At 33.3% G+C, this 21,071-nt stretch overlaps 1 protein-coding gene across 1 annotated transcript in view; it reads left to right on the top strand.

Annotated features, from left to right (window-relative positions):
- LOC139497855 (uncharacterized) overlaps window positions 1-17,705 on the top strand; it is a 74,002-nt gene extending 56,297 nt beyond the window's left edge. Inside the window, exons 10-18 of the mRNA XM_071286095.1 lie at window positions 1,030-1,272; window positions 5,003-5,494; window positions 7,430-7,536; window positions 8,774-9,227; window positions 11,639-12,414; window positions 13,115-13,145; window positions 13,602-13,873; window positions 14,740-14,767; window positions 15,211-17,705. Of these exons, the coding sequence (XP_071142196.1) occupies window positions 1,030-1,272; window positions 5,003-5,494; window positions 7,430-7,536; window positions 8,774-9,227; window positions 11,639-12,414; window positions 13,115-13,145; window positions 13,602-13,873; window positions 14,740-14,767; window positions 15,211-16,196 (3,389 nt within the window). The 3' untranslated portion in view covers window positions 16,197-17,705. The remainder of the gene's footprint in view (window positions 1-1,029; window positions 1,273-5,002; window positions 5,495-7,429; window positions 7,537-8,773; window positions 9,228-11,638; window positions 12,415-13,114; window positions 13,146-13,601; window positions 13,874-14,739; window positions 14,768-15,210) is intronic.
- The last annotated feature ends 3,366 nt before the right edge of the window (window positions 17,706-21,071 follow it).

The raw sequence follows: 21,071 nt of genomic DNA, 5'->3' as shown, positions 1-21,071 counted from the left end.
TTTGCTATATATGCTTTAGTATATCGGTATAGAAAGAGGGATAACTCAGTTGTATGTTAGAACAATTTATGTAAACTGCTGATCTCCTTTTGTACTGTGTTAACATACAATAGACGGAGTTTCCGGTTATGTAATAAATGATGTACCTTCAATGGTGATTGTTTGTGTGCCAGTATCAGGTTTAATCTGAGTGTTCTTTGTGACAGACACTATAGTTCCCTCTAATTCTTGTATTCCATTGTGATTACTGTCATACAAATTTGAGGCTTGACACACTTGACACCTGGTTCCATCCACTTCTTGTATTCAATTGTGCATATACAAAGTCATGTTAATACAAGTCAATCGTCAATAGTTTGAAGAGTTTTCACAGAATAGTTCCAGTATATATTAACATTGATTATTAGAATTGACTATACAAGTTAATATTGATAAGGTCTATGCTTTTCCAAAAGGGAAATACCTTACTGTATTTCTTCTTATTGTTAACATTCTGCTGCCAAACTTTGACACAATTTCCCTCTGTAAGACATCACAATCAGGTTCATACTTAATAATGTTATCACAAATACCTATCTGGATCTCACCCTGTGTCAGTCCTGAGTTATCTGCTCAAAACCCAAACCAAAATCTTGTTAGTAAATAAATGCCTTAACTGTCATAGGAAGACCAAAACCGATGAGTGAAATTTGTTCAAGAACTCACCCTGTGACTTTGATTTATTTAAACCGAAAAAGATTCAAAGACTCCTTGGTTGGGTTATGCCCCTTTGAAAATTAAACAAAGTCGGTTGGCCACTCTAAATCAGAAACCGTAAGTCGTAGACACTTGGGATTTTCACCAATGATTATTCATTCATGTGACCTTATAGATAACTGGACGTTACACAAACAACAATCAATCCATGTTTGACATAGACTTTTAATGATTTTTTAATGAAAAATATTGAAAAAAACTTTTAAATTGGTTAACAAATCTATATTAAACTTAGACTTTATGATATTTTTATAGAAAAAGTTATAATTACAGATCCAATCCACACACAGACAAAGTCTGCTATGTTAAACAGGTTACTTGGTAGTGGAACGTATGTTTCCTATGACATGCGCTGTATGGTAACAGGCCAGTTCGCGGTCGGAAAATCAAGTCTTGTCAAGATCTTAGCTGGTGATGTTGTCCCAGAAGGAAGACATCCTACCGATGGGATTTCCCTAGTAGAAGGTCGCTGTGGTCTTGATGTTGAGACTAGAAGCTGGATTTATATTGATCCAGGTAAGAATATCTACAACATTAAAACTTTTCATTTATATTTGAATACCTCTTTGGTACCTTCCACCTCTCTATAAGCTTCAGAATCAGGTAATCTTTATAACTTGAAAAGACAAAGCCATAGAAAAAACCTGCGGCTTATTGAACGAATTTAACCGTAATGTAGTTTTTCTTGTGATTTAAACATAATTCTAGTCTGATATTCAGAGATATTGTCCTTTTATCATATTAATGGTCATATTTTTGGAAATTTGATATGCCTCAACCGGCGTAAATAGTTATCAAAAGTACCAGGGTTATAATTTTATACGCCAGACGCGCATTTCGTCTACATAAGACTCATCAGTGACGCTCAGATCGAAATAGTTAAAAAGCCAAACAAATACAAAGTTGAAGAGCATTGAGGACCCAAAGATATTGTTGTGTATTTTGTTTTGTACAGGGCCATTATACTGACTTCTGATAAAAAAAATAAAAACTTCTGCATATTATATTTGATTCTTACAGCAAGTTCAAAAGTATATACTATAATGAACTCATTGCATAGCTCTTTGTTAGTCCCCTACCAGGGGAGTCGAAGAGAAATTTAGGTTGCACTCTGTTCGTCTGTCTGTCTATCTGTCAGTCCGGCAAATCAGTTTTCCACAATTTTTATTCCCCCGCCGTAGTGGAGGGGGCATTAAGTTTTAACCTTGTCCGTCTGTACATACGTCCAAAAATAGTTTATGTTCTCTAAATTTAACTGGCCTTAACCAAATGTTATGAAACTAATACATAATGCTTATTACCACAAAACACAGATCAAGTTTGAATTTTGGTGGCCTCACTTTTACTGTTCTAGAGTTATGCCCATTTACAAATTAAATTGAAAAATTGCTGAATTTTTCGTTTCCGTTCTCTAACTTTAGTTTGCCTCAACCAAATGTTATGAAACTTATACACAATGCTTATTACCACAAAACACAGATCAAGTTTAATTTTGGTAGTGTCACTTTTACTGTTCTAGAGTTATGCCCCTTTTAGGTGTAATACCACCAAATCATGATACGTCACATCCGGTTGCATACGAAAGTAGGTCTAAAAAAATATTCCCTTGAATTTGACGGTTGTAGAAAATTAACCCTGCATTTCAATGCATTTAAATTTTTCTGAGTCATAAACATGTATGTTGGGTGTCTGAAAGCATCATTCTTTTTTTATTTGATGGTCTTATAAAATATTTTGAAAAGTTAAGGTTACATAGTTACCAAAGCAGGTAACCAGTAAATAATAGTGTAAAAATTGGGTTGTTTACTTCCGGTGCTGGTTACTTTCTTATATGCAATGAAATGTAGTGTGAAATTTTCACTGTAGCACTGGAAATGATAAAACTTTATTCATGCAAAGTATTTCTTTGGTTGAAATAAAGTTAAATACTGTACAATTTTTTCAAAAGTGCCAATTTAACAAAGACTAATAGGGGAAAATCAATGGTGGTATTACACCTTTACAAATGGAAAATTTCCTGAAATACATGTTTCTGTTCTCTAACCTTAGTTTGCCTCAACCAAATGATATGAAACTTGTCCACAATGCTTTTTACCACAAAACTCAGATCAAGTACAAATTTAGGTAGTGTCACTTTTACAGTTCTTAAGTTATATCCCTGTTTAAAGTAATATGCAAACAGGGGTATGATCTGTGTCCCATGGACACATTCCCCATTTATAAACTTCATGCTTGAATATATTGATTTGATATTTGGTGTATAGTTTTATCATGACAAGTTACAGATCAATTGAATTTTGTTCCGGTCTGAAGATTTTTTGCAGAGTTATGGTCCTTTGACTTAAAAAATTCAGTAAAATTATCATTTTTCCGCACTTTTTTTGTCATTCATGACGATATTGATTTATTATTTGGTATATAGTTTTATCATGACAAGTTACAGTTCAAGTTTGAATTTTTTTCCGGTCAGATGTTTTGTGCAGAGTTATGGTCCTTGAACTTTGAAAATTTACTCAAATAATCAGTTTTTGCTTGAAGGTATTGATTTGTTAATTGGTATATAGAAGGACCACTTTGTAAACGACCACTCTGATTCAAACAAAAAATTCTTTGAAACTGATTTTATCAAGATGCTTGATTTCTTGATTGACAGCATATCTGTTACGCTCGGAGGAGGTGTTTTTCAACAGACTGTCGGCATTCTAATGGGAACAAACTGTGCCCCTCTACTTGCCGACTTGTTTCTTTATTATTATGAGGCTGTCTTCATGCAGGAACATTTTAGGAAGAAAGATAAGAAGTTAGCAATATCCTTTAACTCTACTTTCCGCTATATAGATGATGTTCTTTCACTAAATAGTTCAAAATATTGTGACTATGTGGAACGCATCTTTCCCATCGAGCTAGAGATAAAGGAAACCACAGAAACAGTTAAGTCGGCCTCATATCTCGACTTACATCTAGAAATTGACAATGAAGCTCGGTTGAAAACAAAACTTTACGACAAAAGAGATGATTTCAGCTTTCCAATTGTGAACTTTCTATTTCTGAGTAGCAACATTCCATCAACACCTGCATACGGGGTACATATCTCACAATTGATACGATATTCCCGTGCTTGCATCTCCTATCATGATTTTCTTGATAGAGGGTTGCTGCTCACAAGGAAGCTTTTAAACCAAGAGTTCCAAATGGTGAAGTTGGAATCATCCCTTCGTAAATTTTACGGACGCCATTACGAGTTGGTTGACCGTTATGGAATAACCGTTTCACAAATGATATCGGATATGTTTCTTACGTCGTAACTACAATACCCTTCCCTTTCATGTATGTGACCTACCGAATTAGACTATTTACCGGATTTGTTTTTACATAAGCAACACGACGGGTGCCATATGTGGAGCAGGATCTGCTTACCCTTCCGGAGCACCTGAGATCACCCCTAGGTTTTTTGGGGGGTTCGTGTTGTTTATTCTCTAGTTTTCTATGTTGTGTCATGTGTGCTGTTTTTGCTTGTCTTTTTCATTTTTAGCCATGGCGTTGTCAGTTTGTTTTAGATTTATGAGTTTGACTGTCCCTTTGGTATCTTTCGTCCTTCTTTTATCATGACAAGTTACAGATCAAGTTTAATTTGTTTTCCAGTCTAATGATTGAGTGCAGATTTATGGTCCTTGGACTTACAAAAATCACTGAAACACTTTGAAGATATTGACTTGATATTTGTTAAATACTTTACAATATGACAAGTTATAGATCAAGTTAGAATTTTGTTTCAATACAATGCATTTTTAACTGGTAGGGGACTATGTATTGCCATGCAATACTCACAGAATGCTTGTTAGCTATAAACTTGGAGTTTATCGTCTCTTTATCTACTTCCGTTCTGTCTGTAATTTTTTTTAAATATTTATTCTTCTTAAACTGAACTTAAATCATGTCTGAAGCTTCTAGCTTTGAATTCATTCCTGAATTTACTGCTTAAAGTTAAAACACAGAAATAAAACAAACAAAATAGTAGTTTTTGTCTTTTCTAAAAAGACAGTACGACATATACATATAGGGACCTTATTTATTCTGTTGAGGCATATGTTACGGTTTTGTTAACAATTATTCAATGCTTTCGGCCTTGAGCATGTCTTTTGATGATTATTTAAAAAGATGGTATCAGTATAACAACAGCACATTATTAAACCAAAATATATTTTTTTTAATATTATCTATTCAAGTGATATATATTATTTTACAGAAACGTATGACGCTTTAGATGTGGTTTACAATAAGGTGTTGATGACTTCAGTAGAAGAGGATGAAAGAAAAGAAGACAAAACACCAAAGAAACCACATTTACCAGATTCACCCCTTGTTAGAAGTGATGGTAAAGTGATGACCGCTGGTCCCTCCCAACATCCTCTAGCAGCCAAAGCTTTGTCACCTCAAATATCTGACAGTGTGTCCAAGAGAATACCAGAGTTAAAAACAAACATGAAATCGAAAATGACAAAAGAAGAAATAAGAAAGAGAATGGAAAAAGTCCTTAAAAGTGGGAACTACAAGATGAAAGTTGGAAGACTGATTTTTTGGGACTTTGGTGGACAGTATGTTTACTATACCACACACCAAACCTTCATGACGTTCAGAGCTTTGTTTCTGGTGGTATTCGACGGAAGCAAAGGATTACATGAAGTAGTCCCAGATGTTCTGTGTTTTCCAGGACAGCACATGACACCAACCCCAGCAGGTACTGTATGTTAGTTACAATACAAAGACTCATTTTGAACATCATTTATTGTTTATTAGGTTAAAAAAACATCTACTTTATCATCAGTAAAGGCTTCCAGGTTACTGTGCCAATACTTACTTTAATATTGTGAAGACAATGAAAGCTTTTCCAATAATCAGTTGGAATTTAACCTGTGATTTAAATTGATGCAAAGTGTACTGTCCCATTGAATAGTTACCATAGCTTTGTTATCTGTGTTGTACATGTTTATGTTGTCCCATTGAATAGTTACCATAAATTTGTTATCTGTGTTGTTCATGATTATGTTGTCCCATTGAATAGTTACCATAGCTTTGTTATCTGTGTTGTTCATGTTTATATTGTCCCATTGAATAGTTACCATAGCTTTGTTATCTGTGTTGTTCATGTTTATGTTGTTCCATTGAATAGTTACAATAGATTTGTTATCTGTGTTGTTCATGTTATGTTGTTCCATTGAATATTTACCATAGATTTGTAATCTGTGTTGTGCATGTTATGTTGTTCCATTGAATAGTTACCATAGCTTTGTTTTCTGTGTTGTTCATGTTTATGTTGTCCCATTGAATAGTTACCATAGATTTGTTATCTGCGTTGTTCATGTTTATGTTGTCCCATTGAATAGTTACCATAGCTTTGTTATCTGTGTTGTTCATGTTTATGTTGTCCCATTGAATAGTTACCATAGCTTTGTTATCTGTGTTCTTCATGTTTATGTTGTCCCATTGAATAGTTACTATAGCTTTGTTATCTGTGTTGTTCATGTTTATGTTGTCCCATTGAATAGTTACCATAACTTTGTTATCTGTGTTGTTCATGTTTATGTGGTCCCATTGAATAGTTACCATAATTGTGTTATCTGTGTTGTTCATGTTTATGTTGTCCCATTGAATAGTTACCATAGCTTTGTTATCTGTGTTGTTCATGTTATGTTGTTCCATTGAAGAGTTACCATAGATTTGCTATGTGTGTTGTTCATGTTTATGTTGTCCCATTGAATAGTTACCATAGCGTTGTTATCTGTGTTGTTCATGTTATGTTGTCCCATTGAATAGTTACCATAACTTTGTTATCTGTGTTGTTCATGTTATGTTGTTAAAAGAAAACTTGGAATTTCAGATTTTCATGAAAAAAATCATTCATTGATTATAACATGTATAAATAGGGCTGTACCAATTCAATACTAGTGATAAAAAAATCATTAAACTGAATAATTTAATTTTGGACGTAATACATCTTCTGATTGGCTGACGTTATTTTGTTATGAGCACATAGACATAATTTAGACATGTGACCGTGACGTCATCAACGTTTTTTCATGGTTTTCTACGGTTTAAAATGGAATTTAGAATTAAGTTATAAAAAATGACTGGTAATATTTTTTCTGTCTATTCGAAATAACATAAAAAATGTGGTGCACACTGTTAAATAACCCGCTACGCGCGTTATTCAGTGTGCACCAAATCGTTTATGTTATTTCTTCATAGACAGAAAAAATATTACAGTCATTCCTTAAATAAATGACATATATTACAAAATTATATTAATAACAGACTAGAAATGAGTGCCGATTAGTTATTTTCAAAACATTTATTGTTAGTTATCTCATGTGTTCAATTCTTGCCAGATTTTTTATGCCGATTTATTATTTTTAAGCATTCATGCCCTTTTGAAATATGAAATATATTTAAAATAGCTTTACATTTGCAGTCAAGTATGTGTTTTCTAATTTTTTTTGTAGAGTAAAAAGAACAAAAAAAAAGCTATTTTTTTTAAGAAACTGCCACTGGACCTTGTCAATTTGATCCCCAATAAAATGTTTTTTTTTGGTTTTTATCACTATCAATTATGTCATATCAGTTTCTATGTGTATTAAACTTTTATTTCATTTTTGCGGTTGTTTTTATATTTCAGTATTCCTTCAACATTGGGTTAACTCTATCCTAACGTATTGTAAGGTGGTATATGTAGGCATTCCAAAGATCTTGTTTGTTGCCACCCATAAAGACAAAATACCAGTGGTGAGTAAATTAGTTAAAAAAGGAGGCTGATCAAGTCAATTTTGTCCCGTGTCCACTTATTTATTTAAAGTTATTAACTAAAGATTTAGATTGTCTTTTCGTAAGATATATGACATAGTAAATTTGAACTCATGACAAAAGTCTTGTGCAATGGGTCATAATTTATTCATTCTATTGATTCGTATGAATAAAAGCAGATATTTGTGTTGGTATTAATTAAGTATGACAGCAGCCTAACATCATCAAAAACAAAAGAACATTAGTAGTCAACAGTTATAAATCAACAATATACAAATGATTTACAATTATCAAGCACTAAATCATTTGACTGAAACAAAATTGTTTGAATTAAAGATCTGCTATTACGCTAATGTAGCGTTAGAAAACCATCTGCTCTATGGTCGGGTTGTAGTCTCGTTGACGCATTCCCCATTTCCATTCTCAATGTTATTTAACTTTATTGAGAGTAGATAACACCAACATAGAATATTATGTACAGCAAATTTGCCAGGTTAGTGTACTCTACCATGTACGATTAAGGCCACACACAACAAATAGTATGTTAATTGTCTGCAGGCTACACACAACAAATAGTATGTTAATTGTCTGCAGGTCACACACATCAAATAGTATGTTAATTGTCTGCAGGCCACACACAACAAATAGTATGTTAATTGTCTGCAGGCCAAACACACCAAATAGTATGTTAATTGTCTGCAGGCCACACACAACAAAAAGTATGTTAATTGTCTGCAGGCCACACACAACAAATAGTTTGTTCATTGTCTGCAGGCCACACACAACAAATAGTATGTTCATTGTCTGCAGGCCACACACACCAAATAGTATGTTCATTGTCTGCAGGCAGGTATGGACATTTTAAGTACGTAATTGTGAACTGAACTCCCGGTCCCTGTTCCTGTACAACCTACGCATGTATTTATGATAATTATATATGCCTACAGCCCATATCAGTTAAGTTTACATGCAAGAATGACGTCATGGCCAAAAATAGAACACAAGGGAAAGTTTTCTCGTGTATCTTGTAAACCTGTGTATTATATAAAAAAGTAAATAATTACTCTGAAAACACAACTGCTTATTATATAAAAAAGTAAATAAGTACTCTGAAAACATGTATTGTTGTCAAGTCCTAGGTATTTTCAATATCATCATTTAGAAAAAATAAAAATTTAAAAAAGAAGTTAACGTCATATCTATAATTATCATTTTTAAGGATGATGTGGAGTCCAGACGTGAGGAATTGTACAATGGAGTAGATGAATTGTTCAAGGACCATGAGGGACGAAACCACCTAGTCCTAACACATCGGATATTTGTCGACGCAAGGGATAACACAGATACAGAAATTGAAATCCTGAAGAAAGCCATCACAGAACTTACGTTTGAACATCCTTGTTGGGGGGAGAAGATGCCCAACGCTTGTGTCCCCCTTGAACTCGAGATTGCAGAGCTTGTGGCAGAGGGAAAACAAATCTTGTCATTGAAGGATGTAGAAGAATTGAACGTTATAAGCAAGGTGTCTGTACTGTCCCCTGACCAACTTAAAGATTTCCTTAATTTCCACCACTCCTTGGGGAAAATTGTTTACTTTGATACTCCACAACTTAAAGATTTCGTAATCATCAACCCCTTACTCATGGTGGAGGTTATGAGGTCCTTTGTGACAGGTAGATATGTCAATACTTATTATAAAAGCTTCGATATTGTGTGACAGGTACCGTAAAGCGGGTTATTTTCACGGGGTGTAAATCTTCACTTATTTTCGAGGATAGAACTAAATCGCCAAAATAAATTTCGCCAAGTTATAAGTGTACATGCAAAGGTATTGATAAAAGTTTACAATCCGCAAAATTATTAACCGCAAAAAATAATTCATGTACTGTTTTCATTTATTTTCGTGGGCATCAATTTTCGTGGATTGATGAAAACTTTTCGTGTGTATTTGATTTTCTAGTTTTGCCACTCTCTGCTTTCAGAGTCTATAGAAAGTTGTTAATCTCTGCTTACAGAGTCTATAGAAAGTTGTTAATTTCTGCCTTCAGAGTCTAAAGAAAGTTGTTAATCTCTGCCTTCAGAGTCTATAGAAAGTTGTTAATCTCTGCTTTCAGAGTCTATAGAAAGTTGTTAATCTCTGCTCACAGAGTCTATAGAAAGTTGTTAATCTCTGCTTTCAGAGTCTATAGAAAGTTGTTAATCTCTGCTTACAGAGTCTATAGAAAGTTGTTAATCTCTGCTTAAAGAGTCTATCGAAAGTTGTTAATTTCTGCTCTCAGAGTCTATCGAAAGTTGTTAATATCTGCTTTCAGAGTCTATAGAAAGTTGGTAATCTCTGTTTTCAGAGTCTATAGAAAGTTGTTAATCTCTGCTTTCAGAGTCTATAGAAAGTTGTTAATCTCTGCTTTCAGAGTCTATAGAAAGTTGTTAATCTCTGCTTTCAGAGTCTATAGAAAATTGTTAATCTCTGCTTTCAGAGTCTATAGAAAGTTGTGAATCTCTGCTTTCAGAGTCTATAGAAAATTGTTAATCTCTGCTTTCAGAGTCTATAGAAAGTTGTTAATCTCTGCTTTCAGAGTCTATAGAAAATTGTTAATCTCTGCTTACACAGTCTATAGAAAGTTGTTAATCTCTGCCTTCAGAGTCTATAGAAAATTGTTAATCTCTGCTTACAGAGTCTATAGAAAGTTGTTAATCTTTGCTTCAGAGTCTATAGAAAGTTGTTAATCTCTGCTTTCAGAGTCTTTAGAAAGTTGTTAATCTCTGCTTTCAGAGTCTTTAGAAAGTTGTTAATCTCTGCTTTCAGAGTCTATAGAAAGTTGTTAATCTCTGCTTTCAGAGTCTATAGAAAGTTGTTAATCTCTGCTTACAGAGTCTATAGAAAGTTGTTAATCTCTGCTTACAGAGTCTATAGAAAGTTGTTAATCTCTGCTTTCAGAGTCTATAGAAAGTTGTTAATCTCTGCTTTTAGAGTCTATAGAAAGTTGTGAATCTCTGCTTTCAGAGTCTATAGAAAGTTGTTAATCTCTGCTTTTAGAGTCTATAGAAAATTGTGAATCTCTGCTTTCAGAGTCTATAGAAAGTTGTTAATCTCTGCTTTTAGAGTCTATAGAAAGTTGTGAATCTCTGCTTTCAGAGTCTATAGAAAGTTGTTAATCTCTGCTTTCAGCGTCTATTGAAAGTTGTTAATCTCTGCTTTCAGAGTCTATAGAAAGTTGTTAATCTCTGCTTTCAGAGTCTGTTGAAAGTTGTTAATCTCTGCTTACACAGTCTATAGAAAGTTGTTAATCGTTAAACATTTTTATTCGTGGTTCATCTGTTCGTATGAAAACCACGAAACATATGTATCCATCGAATAATATTGAATCCACAGTACCTTCTTCCGTAAAAATTGCGAAATTTTACACCCGCGAAATGACACGCTATACGGTATTTATGTCAATACTCATTATGGAAGTGACAGTTATTCATGTCGATACTTATAATGGAGGTTATGAGATCTTTTGTGACAGTCATTTGTTTGTACTTAGTATAATTTATGTCAATACTTTAAATAGTATAAAGTTTATTAAGTCTTTTGTGACAGGTACTTATGGCAAAACTTATTATGGAGGTTATGAAATCCTTTGTGATAGATTTTTATGTCAAGACTTGTCCTGGGGGTTGTGGGGTCTTTTTTGACAGGTGATTATATCCAAACTTATTATAGAGGTTCTAAGGTCCTTACTGACAGGTGTTTCTGTCAATGTCGCAATGTTTCTCAATTGCAAAATTTATAAAATCTGTAGTTTTCTCAAGAGACTTTCAATGCCTTTTAGCTTACAGTTGCACATATACCATGAACTTAGGATATATTTTGAGAAGGGCAAGGTGTCCTTTTGATACAAATTCTAGCAAACCTTCAAGATTTGCTTAAGATAAGATGACAATTTGTTCAAGTGAACTTTGATTAATTTCATGTTAAATATCAGATGACTTACATTCAAATAAGTTTGTCTGTGGTGAATAGTTGTAACATTGGCAATCATACCACAGGATCTCCTTTTTAAATAGTTTTTTGTATTATTTATCTTATATTTTGCAGATAAAGTATTTTGGCCAGAGGAAATGAGAATTCAGGAAACCTTCAAACGAATGTCAACATATGGGACCATAAGACGGGAAGACCTTTACTTGATTTGGGAGCAAACATATTTCAGTGCAATTTTACCATACAAAGAGTTTATATTTAACATCCTGATTTATCTAGATATCTTGGCAGAGCAAAGGAGATATGATACAACTACAGGAAGTCGGTTACCAGTGAAAAACTTCTTTGTTCCCTGTATGGTTACAGAGAGAAACACCACCTGCTTCATGGACAAAGAATGCACACCAGAGAGAGCTATATGTTTAGCGTTTCTATTTAAAGGGACTGTTATACCACCAGCCCTACCAAATCGTCTGATCAGTGCATGTCTTAGCATGTGGACCGTCAAGCAGTATGAAGGGAGACAACTCCTGTTCTCGGGATTTATTGGTTTATCATTTGACAAGTCACATGATATTGTTGTATGTGTTGAGGGCAACAAGATTCTCCTTTATATCATTCACAGAACCTCCTCCGGGTTAATCGTGTCTGATATAGCTACAGGTGTTAAGGAATGCCTGGTTGTTACAATGGAAAGAATCTCAGATTTCTATCAGTCCACAATCCATGCAAAACACAGCCAACAATCGCCATTTCACATTGAGTATACATGTTCAAGTTTGAAATGCTTCATCAGTGAAGACGAGGCCAAACAGACTAATGAATGGATTTGTGACAAACATAACCAAATACAAAAAGCAGGAGACTGGCGTGTTTGGAATCAAGATCAGGTGTGTTTTATATATCTGTCTAAAAGTAAATAAACAAATGAATAACATAATCAAATCAAAATCACGTTAATCATAGAATATAATATTGCACACAATCAAATCAAAAACTCGTTAATCATATAATATAATAAAGAACATAATTAAACCAACACACATTAATAAATGAATATAACAAGCATCCAAGAGTCGTTAGTGGCAACATGATTAAGCAAGTACGCATCCAATACTCTAGCAAGTAATTGTACAAACATCAGTTTCAATAGTTAAACTGTTAACCAACTTATTTGAGGCCTATCTGTCAGACTTTAAATCAATTTATATTCTTGATTGTCTAATTAAGCTCTCTGAAAAAACTTTTGTTATATAATCTCTTTCTTTGTCAAACAGTTTGTGTATGAGTTCTTCCATTTCTCTCCGGGTATCAAATGTTTTTCACATGATAACTTGAGTATAACCTTGCTTGATCGAAACACAGATAAAAATTATACATATAAGGACGAAAAATATAATTGATTTTTGTGTCAAAAGGACTGTTGTTTAATACCAGTTAAATAACATATAATGTGCATTTAAAACATACATTTCCAATACATTTGATTCACAATAATAATTGGAACTTTAAAAACCTCCTTATAATATATTATTAGAATCTGCCATACATTTGATTTAGAATGATAATTTGCATATTCATTTTCTGCAGACAAAAGAACAGTGTGAAGAGGACTGTCAAGGTAAATATTGTAAAAAATAATTCTAATCTGTAAATCTGTTTGTGTTCACGAGTCCCTCTGTATACATTAAATGATGGATTTTTGTGAGATCTTGAAAAAGAATATATATATAAGAGTTATCTGTATAAGAAGATCTATACCACCTTATTAATTGCTGGTGATCAAGTATCTATGATAAAATATCTAAAATTATAATAATAATGTGTGAGAGATAGAATCAAAAGAAAATATGAGACAACTTTTTAAGCACAGGGTTAATGTTGTAACTTTAATATCTTTGTGGTACACATTACATACTTTCATGATTATTTATCAGAAAACTGTACTTTTTTCAAGCACTTTTCTCATGTTTTGCTTGTTGAGTGAATATCCTGAAATTCTCACCTTTAATTAGGATTAGTTCTGTTTTAATGATGGTTATGCAGGCAAAGATCATGTTTGCAATGTTTATTTCAGGTTTAAATGATGATGCTTTGAGCAAGACACCAAGTGATATTGAGCTGTTGCGTTTTTCAAACCACTGCAAATTAAATCAAATGCATGAATTGGTTACACATCTTGGAATGCTCAGGAAATGGGAAAATATTAAATACAATCATCGTATGAATATAGAAGTTGCAAAATTTCTGATTTTATCAAAGTGGAAAGAGATGAAAGTTAAATGCAATTTTAAAACTTTGTCAGAAGCTCTGATCAGCATGGATACATCAACACATGTCTTGTGTCAAGTAAGTTTCTGTATGGTTTTAAGGATAATATTTTAACCATTGAATGAACAATTTGAGAGTTAAAGAATCCTTTGAATTCCAATATATTGAAATTGTTGAATATAAATAAGAATACACCAAGGTTGCAATCAATGTAAAGAAATACTAACATGGACAAAGGGGAAAAAAATTCAAACAACAGTGCTTAACACAAGTAACACAGATTTTACAAGCAACAGCATGAACACAGAAATCAATCACATAGGGTTACCTGTGGTCCAATCTAGTTGTTCGACTGTCCCTTTCTTCTTTTAGTATTTGTTCTCTTACTCAAAAAGAGTAAAACTCTGATGAAAAGTTTTTTATTCTATGTCATGAATTTGGAATAGACTGGAGTACAGAATGTTTGCTTTAACAAATTCAACATGTCAATACTATTCTTTTACAGAGATGATACTTATCAGTCAACCAAATTATAGTGGGTTTTAGAAAATTTCAAGAAGATGTTGTTTGACATTTAGAATTTCAAACCTTTTATAAGTACTAACCCTTTATTAAAATCCTGATGTAAAACAATCCCTCAAATATTATATTAAATGGCAGATATATACTCCCTGTGGAATTGCTGCTGGAAGTTTGCTATAGTGAAAAGCTATCGTGTTTTATTGGTTGTCAGTTTGACTCGATGCCAAGATAGTTGTATCTTAGCAAATCGGTTTTCACTGTTTTCCTTGCCAACAAGTTAACAAATTATCCGGTTCATAATAACACAGTCAAAGGGTAAAACATAGAGAATAAATATACTTTTACCGTTGGTGTCAGTTAATATATAAAACTAAATCATTTTTAAATATTGTTATCAATGTGGTTTAAATTTTGGTTTCCAGGTTAGAAGAGTCATGAAAGTAGAAACAGGTATGTAATACATATAGATTATAACATGGCATTTTTCATATCAGGTCCCTTATCAGCCCAAGAGTTGACGGGCTCAAGGGATGATTTTGACCATGGGCTAATAACAGATCTGATATGAAAAATGACATGTTATGTTCTTTTATCATAAACTGTAGCAGAAACCATACAGACAAGAAAAGTTTTTTTAAACTTTATAAAATTCATTTATTGTATTTTTTGTTTTGCTTTTTATAATAATGTATTTTCATGTTTTGTAATATTCGTTCTTTTATTCTGCCTATTAATGTATCACTAAAATATACCACTGAGATTTATTTTCCAGAATTTTCAGAATGACATGCTTTGCTATAACGTAAAACAAATGCATGCAAAACTAACTGGAAGCAGTTGATATATGTTTTGTTTTCATAAAATGTTTTTATTTCATCTATATCTTTTTTCAGATATATCTGCCGATTACTTGGATTTTATTCCAACGGATGAGATTCTAGATACATTAGCTCCACTAATTGGTCAAGTGTTTTTCCAACTTGGCACTGAGATTGGACTTTCAATTCCTACCCTGGAAAATATACAGAGCAACAATCCTTCTGACTTAGCAGAACAGAATAGGGTCGTATTGTTCAAGTGGAGAGAAGACCAACTAGTCAAACCTACAATACGGGTCCTTATTCAGGCTTTGTACAACATTGGGAGAGGTGTGCGTTGTTTAGAAGAAGTTTTAAAGAATATTGATCTGAACACCCTTATAGTTTCACAACAGTCGACAGTTAAAGAGGCAATTCCGAAGAAACCCAAAATAAGTTCAAAACTGGAATCACAGAGTCAAGGAAAGTCACAGAATGTTGATAGAGACACACTAATAGGTTCACAACAATGGACAAGTAAAGATGCAATTCCAAAGAATGCAATAATAGAATCAGATCAGGAATCACAGAGCCAAGGAAAATCGAAGAATGTTGATCAAGACACACTAATAGGTTCACATCAATCAGAAGACAAAGGTGCAATTCCAAAGATACCAAAAATAAAATCAGAACAGGAACCACAGAATCGAGGAAAATCACAGAAAGTTGATCACGACACAGAAATAGTTTCACAACAGTCGAGAGGTGAAGGTGCAATTCTAAAGAAACCAAAAATAAAATCAGACCAGGAATCACAGAATCAGCGAAAGTCACAGATTGATCTCAACCTATTGACAGGTTCACAACAATCGAGAAGTAAAGGTGCAACTCCGAAGACACCACAAATAGAATCAGAACAGAAACCTCAGAGTCGGGGAAAGTCACAGAATGACGATTGGGATACAGAAATAGTTTCACAAAAATCAACAAGTAAAGGTGTAGTTCAAAAGAAACCAAAAATAAAATCAGAACAAAAGCCACAGAGTCGTCGAAAGTTGTCAAAGAAATGTTCAATAGGATGAATAAGGCACACCAAGTGAATGATAAAAACAAAGTGCATTTGAATAGGGAAAATATATTATAGGCAAAATAAGTGTAAAATATTGTGCATAATTTAGCTTCATTGTTTGAAAGAAAAGATATGCTGTTACTTTTGTATTTCATTTGTTCCATGATCATTCAACATATCCATCCCCTGTTATCAAAATGTATTATACCTCCGCTTTAAGAAAGTGAGGGTTTACTGTTTTACCTCTATATGTCCATTAGACCATCCATCAGTCCATCTGTTAGTCCGTTAGTCTGATCATTCCATGAATATGTTTTGTCCCATCTTTCTCAGGAACTACATTTAATGCAAGGATTTCTGAAATTTGGTTTCAGGGTTTATATTACATGTATAAGTCAGCTATACTGTTTGATGCGAGTTTTGATTCGTCTATCAACAAACTCCTGCTTACCAAACACTTATATAATTTTACAAATGTCATCCAAGTTGGACTTTTTCTTCACATTTTTCTTATGAACTACATTACAAGGATTTTGGTTTTAGGGTTGAGTTAGATATACCGTGTGCACTGTTTTCAGATTCATCATCCAACATCTTCCTGTTTACCTTCGAGTAATTGGTCGGGAGTATCATCAGGGAGCAGTAGCTCACAGTTTCACTTGTTTTTTGTAAGGTTGAACAAAATTAGTTGTCTTTTTCTTTGAAAATATCTGAATGACTAGGCAAAACAATATAATATAAAGTAGGGAATATCAAAGTTGTTTTTCATGTGCATGATGTGTTCGATGTGTTTTAGCTTTTGATTTTGACATACACTTCGGGACCTTTTTATTTTAAATTTTCTTTGGAGTACAGTATTTTTGTGAGTTTCTGGTGTATGTCCTGCTTTGTTGGCCTTTGTTGTCCTTTTTCTATTTATTTGCTTCTTTCTTATCCTTTTTAGATCACATGGCCAATAGGGCCAAGTGAGCTTTTCTCATCACTTGACCTTCGTCTTCCGTCGACGTCGTCCGTCGTATAACTTTAAAAAAACTTTTCTCCTCTATAATTAATGGGCCAAATTTGATCAAACTTGTCCACGATCATCATTGGGGTGTCTAGTGTAACAAATGTGTCCGATGACCCGGTAAACAAACCAAGATGGGCGCCATGGCTTACATAGAACATAGGGTTAAATGTAGATTTTTGGCTTGTATCTCTAAAACCAAAGCATATATAGCAAATCTGATGACGTATAATTGTTCATCAGGTTAAGATATATTTGTCCTTAAATTTTCAGACGAATCAGACAAACTGTTGTTAGGTTTCTATCCCTGAATTAGTAATTTTAAGAAAAATTTGATATTTTTGAATATTATTATATATACAGATATAATTTGTTAACAGGATTATTTTCAGCAAAGTTAGATCTACATATAAATCAAAATGACCAAAATGATCAATTGACCGCATAAGGAGTTAATGCCATTTAAAGTCAAATAACAATAATTCGTAATTTTTTGTAATCTAACTTTCACAAAAGTGTTGTCCTGAAACAGCTGAGACAAATTTAACCACAAATAAACATTCAGGTATTTAATTTTAGTTTTTATAAATGTGTCCGATAACTCTGCCTGCAAACCAACATTGCAGACATGGCTAAACATAAAATATAGGGGGGAAATGCCGTTTTTGACTTGTATCTCTGAAACTATAGCTAAAGTATAACGATTGGCTTATGTCATGCATCAATTGTAAATAAAAATATCATAAGAGCCTCTAGTTTGTGTATGTACTCCTTTGTGGTGTATTGTGCTTTTTTATGTGGTGGATGTGTGTTCTGTGGTGCATTGTGGTCCTTTGAGGTGTATTGTTTTTTTGTGGTGGATGTGTTCTTTGTGGTGTATTCTTCCTATGAGGTGTATTGTTCCTTTGTGGTGTATTCTTCCTATGAGGTGTATTGTTCCTTTGTGGTGTATTCTTCCTATGAGGTGTATTGTTCCTTTGTGGTGTATTCTTCATTTGGGTAGGAAGTGGTCCGTTTTGGTGCATTATATCGTTTTTGCACAAGTTATTTTCGCGATAATGTCAGCATTTTTTGATATAATGTTATTTTTGCCATATAACGGTCAACCAATTCGTGATGGCGTCCGTTAAATTTACGAAGAGATGATTTCAACTTCACCATTTGGAACTCTTGATTTAATAGCTTCCTTGTGAGCAACAACCCTCTATCATGAAAATCATGATAGGAAATGCAAGCAGGATAAATTATTTAACCAAATAAATGTGTTTATATATGATGTTTACTATAGGATTATTTTAATAATTGATTTTCAACATATGTTACACATTACAGGATCCGATTGCGGATGTGGTATGTGCTTTGCTTATTGTTGAAAGCCGTATGGTGATCTATAGCTGTTAATATCTGTGTCATTTTGGTCTCTTGTAGAGAGTTGTCTCATAGGCAATCATACCACATCTTCTTTTCTTATACTCACATTGGAAGAGGACTCGTTGGTTAGTCGAACTGTTGAAGGGCAGCAATGTTCTGTTTCATGTGGTTCTACTGCACTATTTTTAGCTCACCTGGCCTAAAAGGCCATGTGAGCTTTTCTCATCACTTGGCGTCTGTCGTCGTCTGTCGTCGTTAACAATTTTTCAAACATCTTCTCCTCTGAAACTACTAAATGGATTTGAATGAAACTTAGCAGGATTGTTCCTTAGAGTATCCTGCACAAAGTGTGTGCTTCGATTTTTGATCCGTCAAAAAACATGGCCGCCGTTACTTAAAATAGAACATAGGGGTCAAATGCAGTTTTTGGCTAATATCTCAAAAACGAAAGCATTTAGAGCAAATCTGACATGGGTAAAAATGTTCATTATGTCAAGATCTATCAGCCCTGAAATTTTCAGATGAATCAAACAAACCATTGTTGGGTTGCTGCCACTTAATTGGTAATTTTAAGGAAATTTTGCAGTTTTCGGTCATTATCTTGAATATTATTATAGATAAAGATAAACTGTAAACAGCAAAAATGATCAGCAGAGTAAGATCTACAAATAAGTTAATATGACCAAAATTGTCAATTGACCCCTTAAGGGGTTATTGTCCTTTAATGACAATTTTTCACAATTTGTTCATCATATTTGCTAACTTTAAAAAATCTTCTCCTCTGAAACTGCTGAATGGATTTGGATGAAACTTAACATGATTGTTCCTTAGATTATCCTGCACAAAGTGTGTGCTTCGATTTTTGATCCGTCAAAAAACATGGCCGCCGTTACTGAAAATAGAACATAGGGGTCAAATGCAGTTTTTTGGCTTATATCTCAAAAACAAAAGCATTTAGAGCAAATCTGACATGGGTAAAAATGTTCATTAGGTCAAGATCTATCAGCCCTGAAATTTTCAGATGAATCAAACAAACCATTGTTGGGTTGCTGCCACTTAATTGGTAATTTTAAGGAAATTTTGCAGTTTTTGGTCATTATCTTGAATATTATTATAGATACAGATAAACTGTTAATAGCAAAAATGTTAAGCAAAGTAAGATCTACAAATAAGTCAATTTGACCAAAATTGTCAATTGACCTCTTAAGGAGTTATTGCCCTTTAAAGACTTTTTTATAATTTGTTCATCATGTTGACTTACTTTAAAAAATCTTCTCCTTTGAAACTGCTGTATCAATTTCAGCCAAACTTAGGCTAAATGAGTTTTAGAGTTTCAGAGTATCTAGTATAAATTTTATATTTCATTTCCTTGTATGTCAAGAAACATAGCTCCTATGGCTAAAATAGAACATAGGAGAAAATGATTTTTTTTTTGCTTTTGAAGAAAATAGGACGATTCAATGAACATTTAAATAAATTGAAAAGCCAAAATAATCATTGATGAGAGATTAAACCAAAAAAATTCAGGTGAGCGATTCAGGCTCTTGAGAGCCTCTTGTTTTTAAGGAAAAGTGAGTTCTTTCGCTTGTTTATTTTGTAGTCTGCCAATGTAAATGATCTGCTGTTTCGGGTTTCTTGTCTTTTTATCATGTGCTTGTATTGCTTTTTTTCTGTTTTATACTTAGGTAGTTAAATGGTTTAGAAACCAGCACCAATACCCCAAACACGTTATAGAACACAACCAGCCTCTGATGTTTCCTTTGTTCTTATAGATGTTGTATTCCCAGCTTTAAAGGCATATATGTATCGCAACTTGTTTCTCTTGTAGTCGTGCAGGATGAAACGTGCACCTCTTTTCTTTATGCTTTTTATTCAAGTCACAATTTGAAAAAGTACATATACATGTACATTTTATAATATCACTTTATATATGAGTGTTACCATATAATTATGTTTATATATGATTGTTATCATATTTTATGTTTATATATGATTGCTACCGTATTTTTATGTTTAAACAGATGATTGCTACCGTATTTTATGTTTAAATAGATGATTGCTACCGTATTTTATGTTTAAATAGATGATTGCTACCGTATTTTATGTTTAAATGGATGATTGCTACCGTATTTTCATATTTATATATGATTTCTGCTATGTGATAGGTACCATTTAATAATATTTATGGATGAGTTTTACAATGGAATTGTGTTTATATATGAACAGTATAATAAAAACATCTATAAATAATGTTGATAACTTTACATTAACATTAATAACCCGTACCACTTGTGGAGCAGGATTTGTTTGTCTTTCCAGAGCACATCATATAAAAAAGAAGATGTGGTATGATTGCCAATGAGACAACTATCCACAACAGACCAAAATGAAACAGACATTAACAACTATAGGTCACCGTACGGCCTTCAACAATGAGAAAAGCCATACCGCATAGTCAGTTCAGCTTTGTTCCTCAATTGGCGTCCGTTATGTCGTCGTCTGAGAAAATGT

The sequence above is a fragment of the Mytilus edulis genome, chromosome 12 (genome assembly GCF_963676685.1).
Source record: "Mytilus edulis chromosome 12, xbMytEdul2.2, whole genome shotgun sequence".
NCBI classification, from domain to species: domain Eukaryota; kingdom Metazoa; phylum Mollusca; class Bivalvia; order Mytilida; family Mytilidae; genus Mytilus; species Mytilus edulis.
The sequence above is the reverse complement of the archived record's forward strand: the minus strand, read 5'-3'. Positions and strand labels throughout refer to the sequence as shown.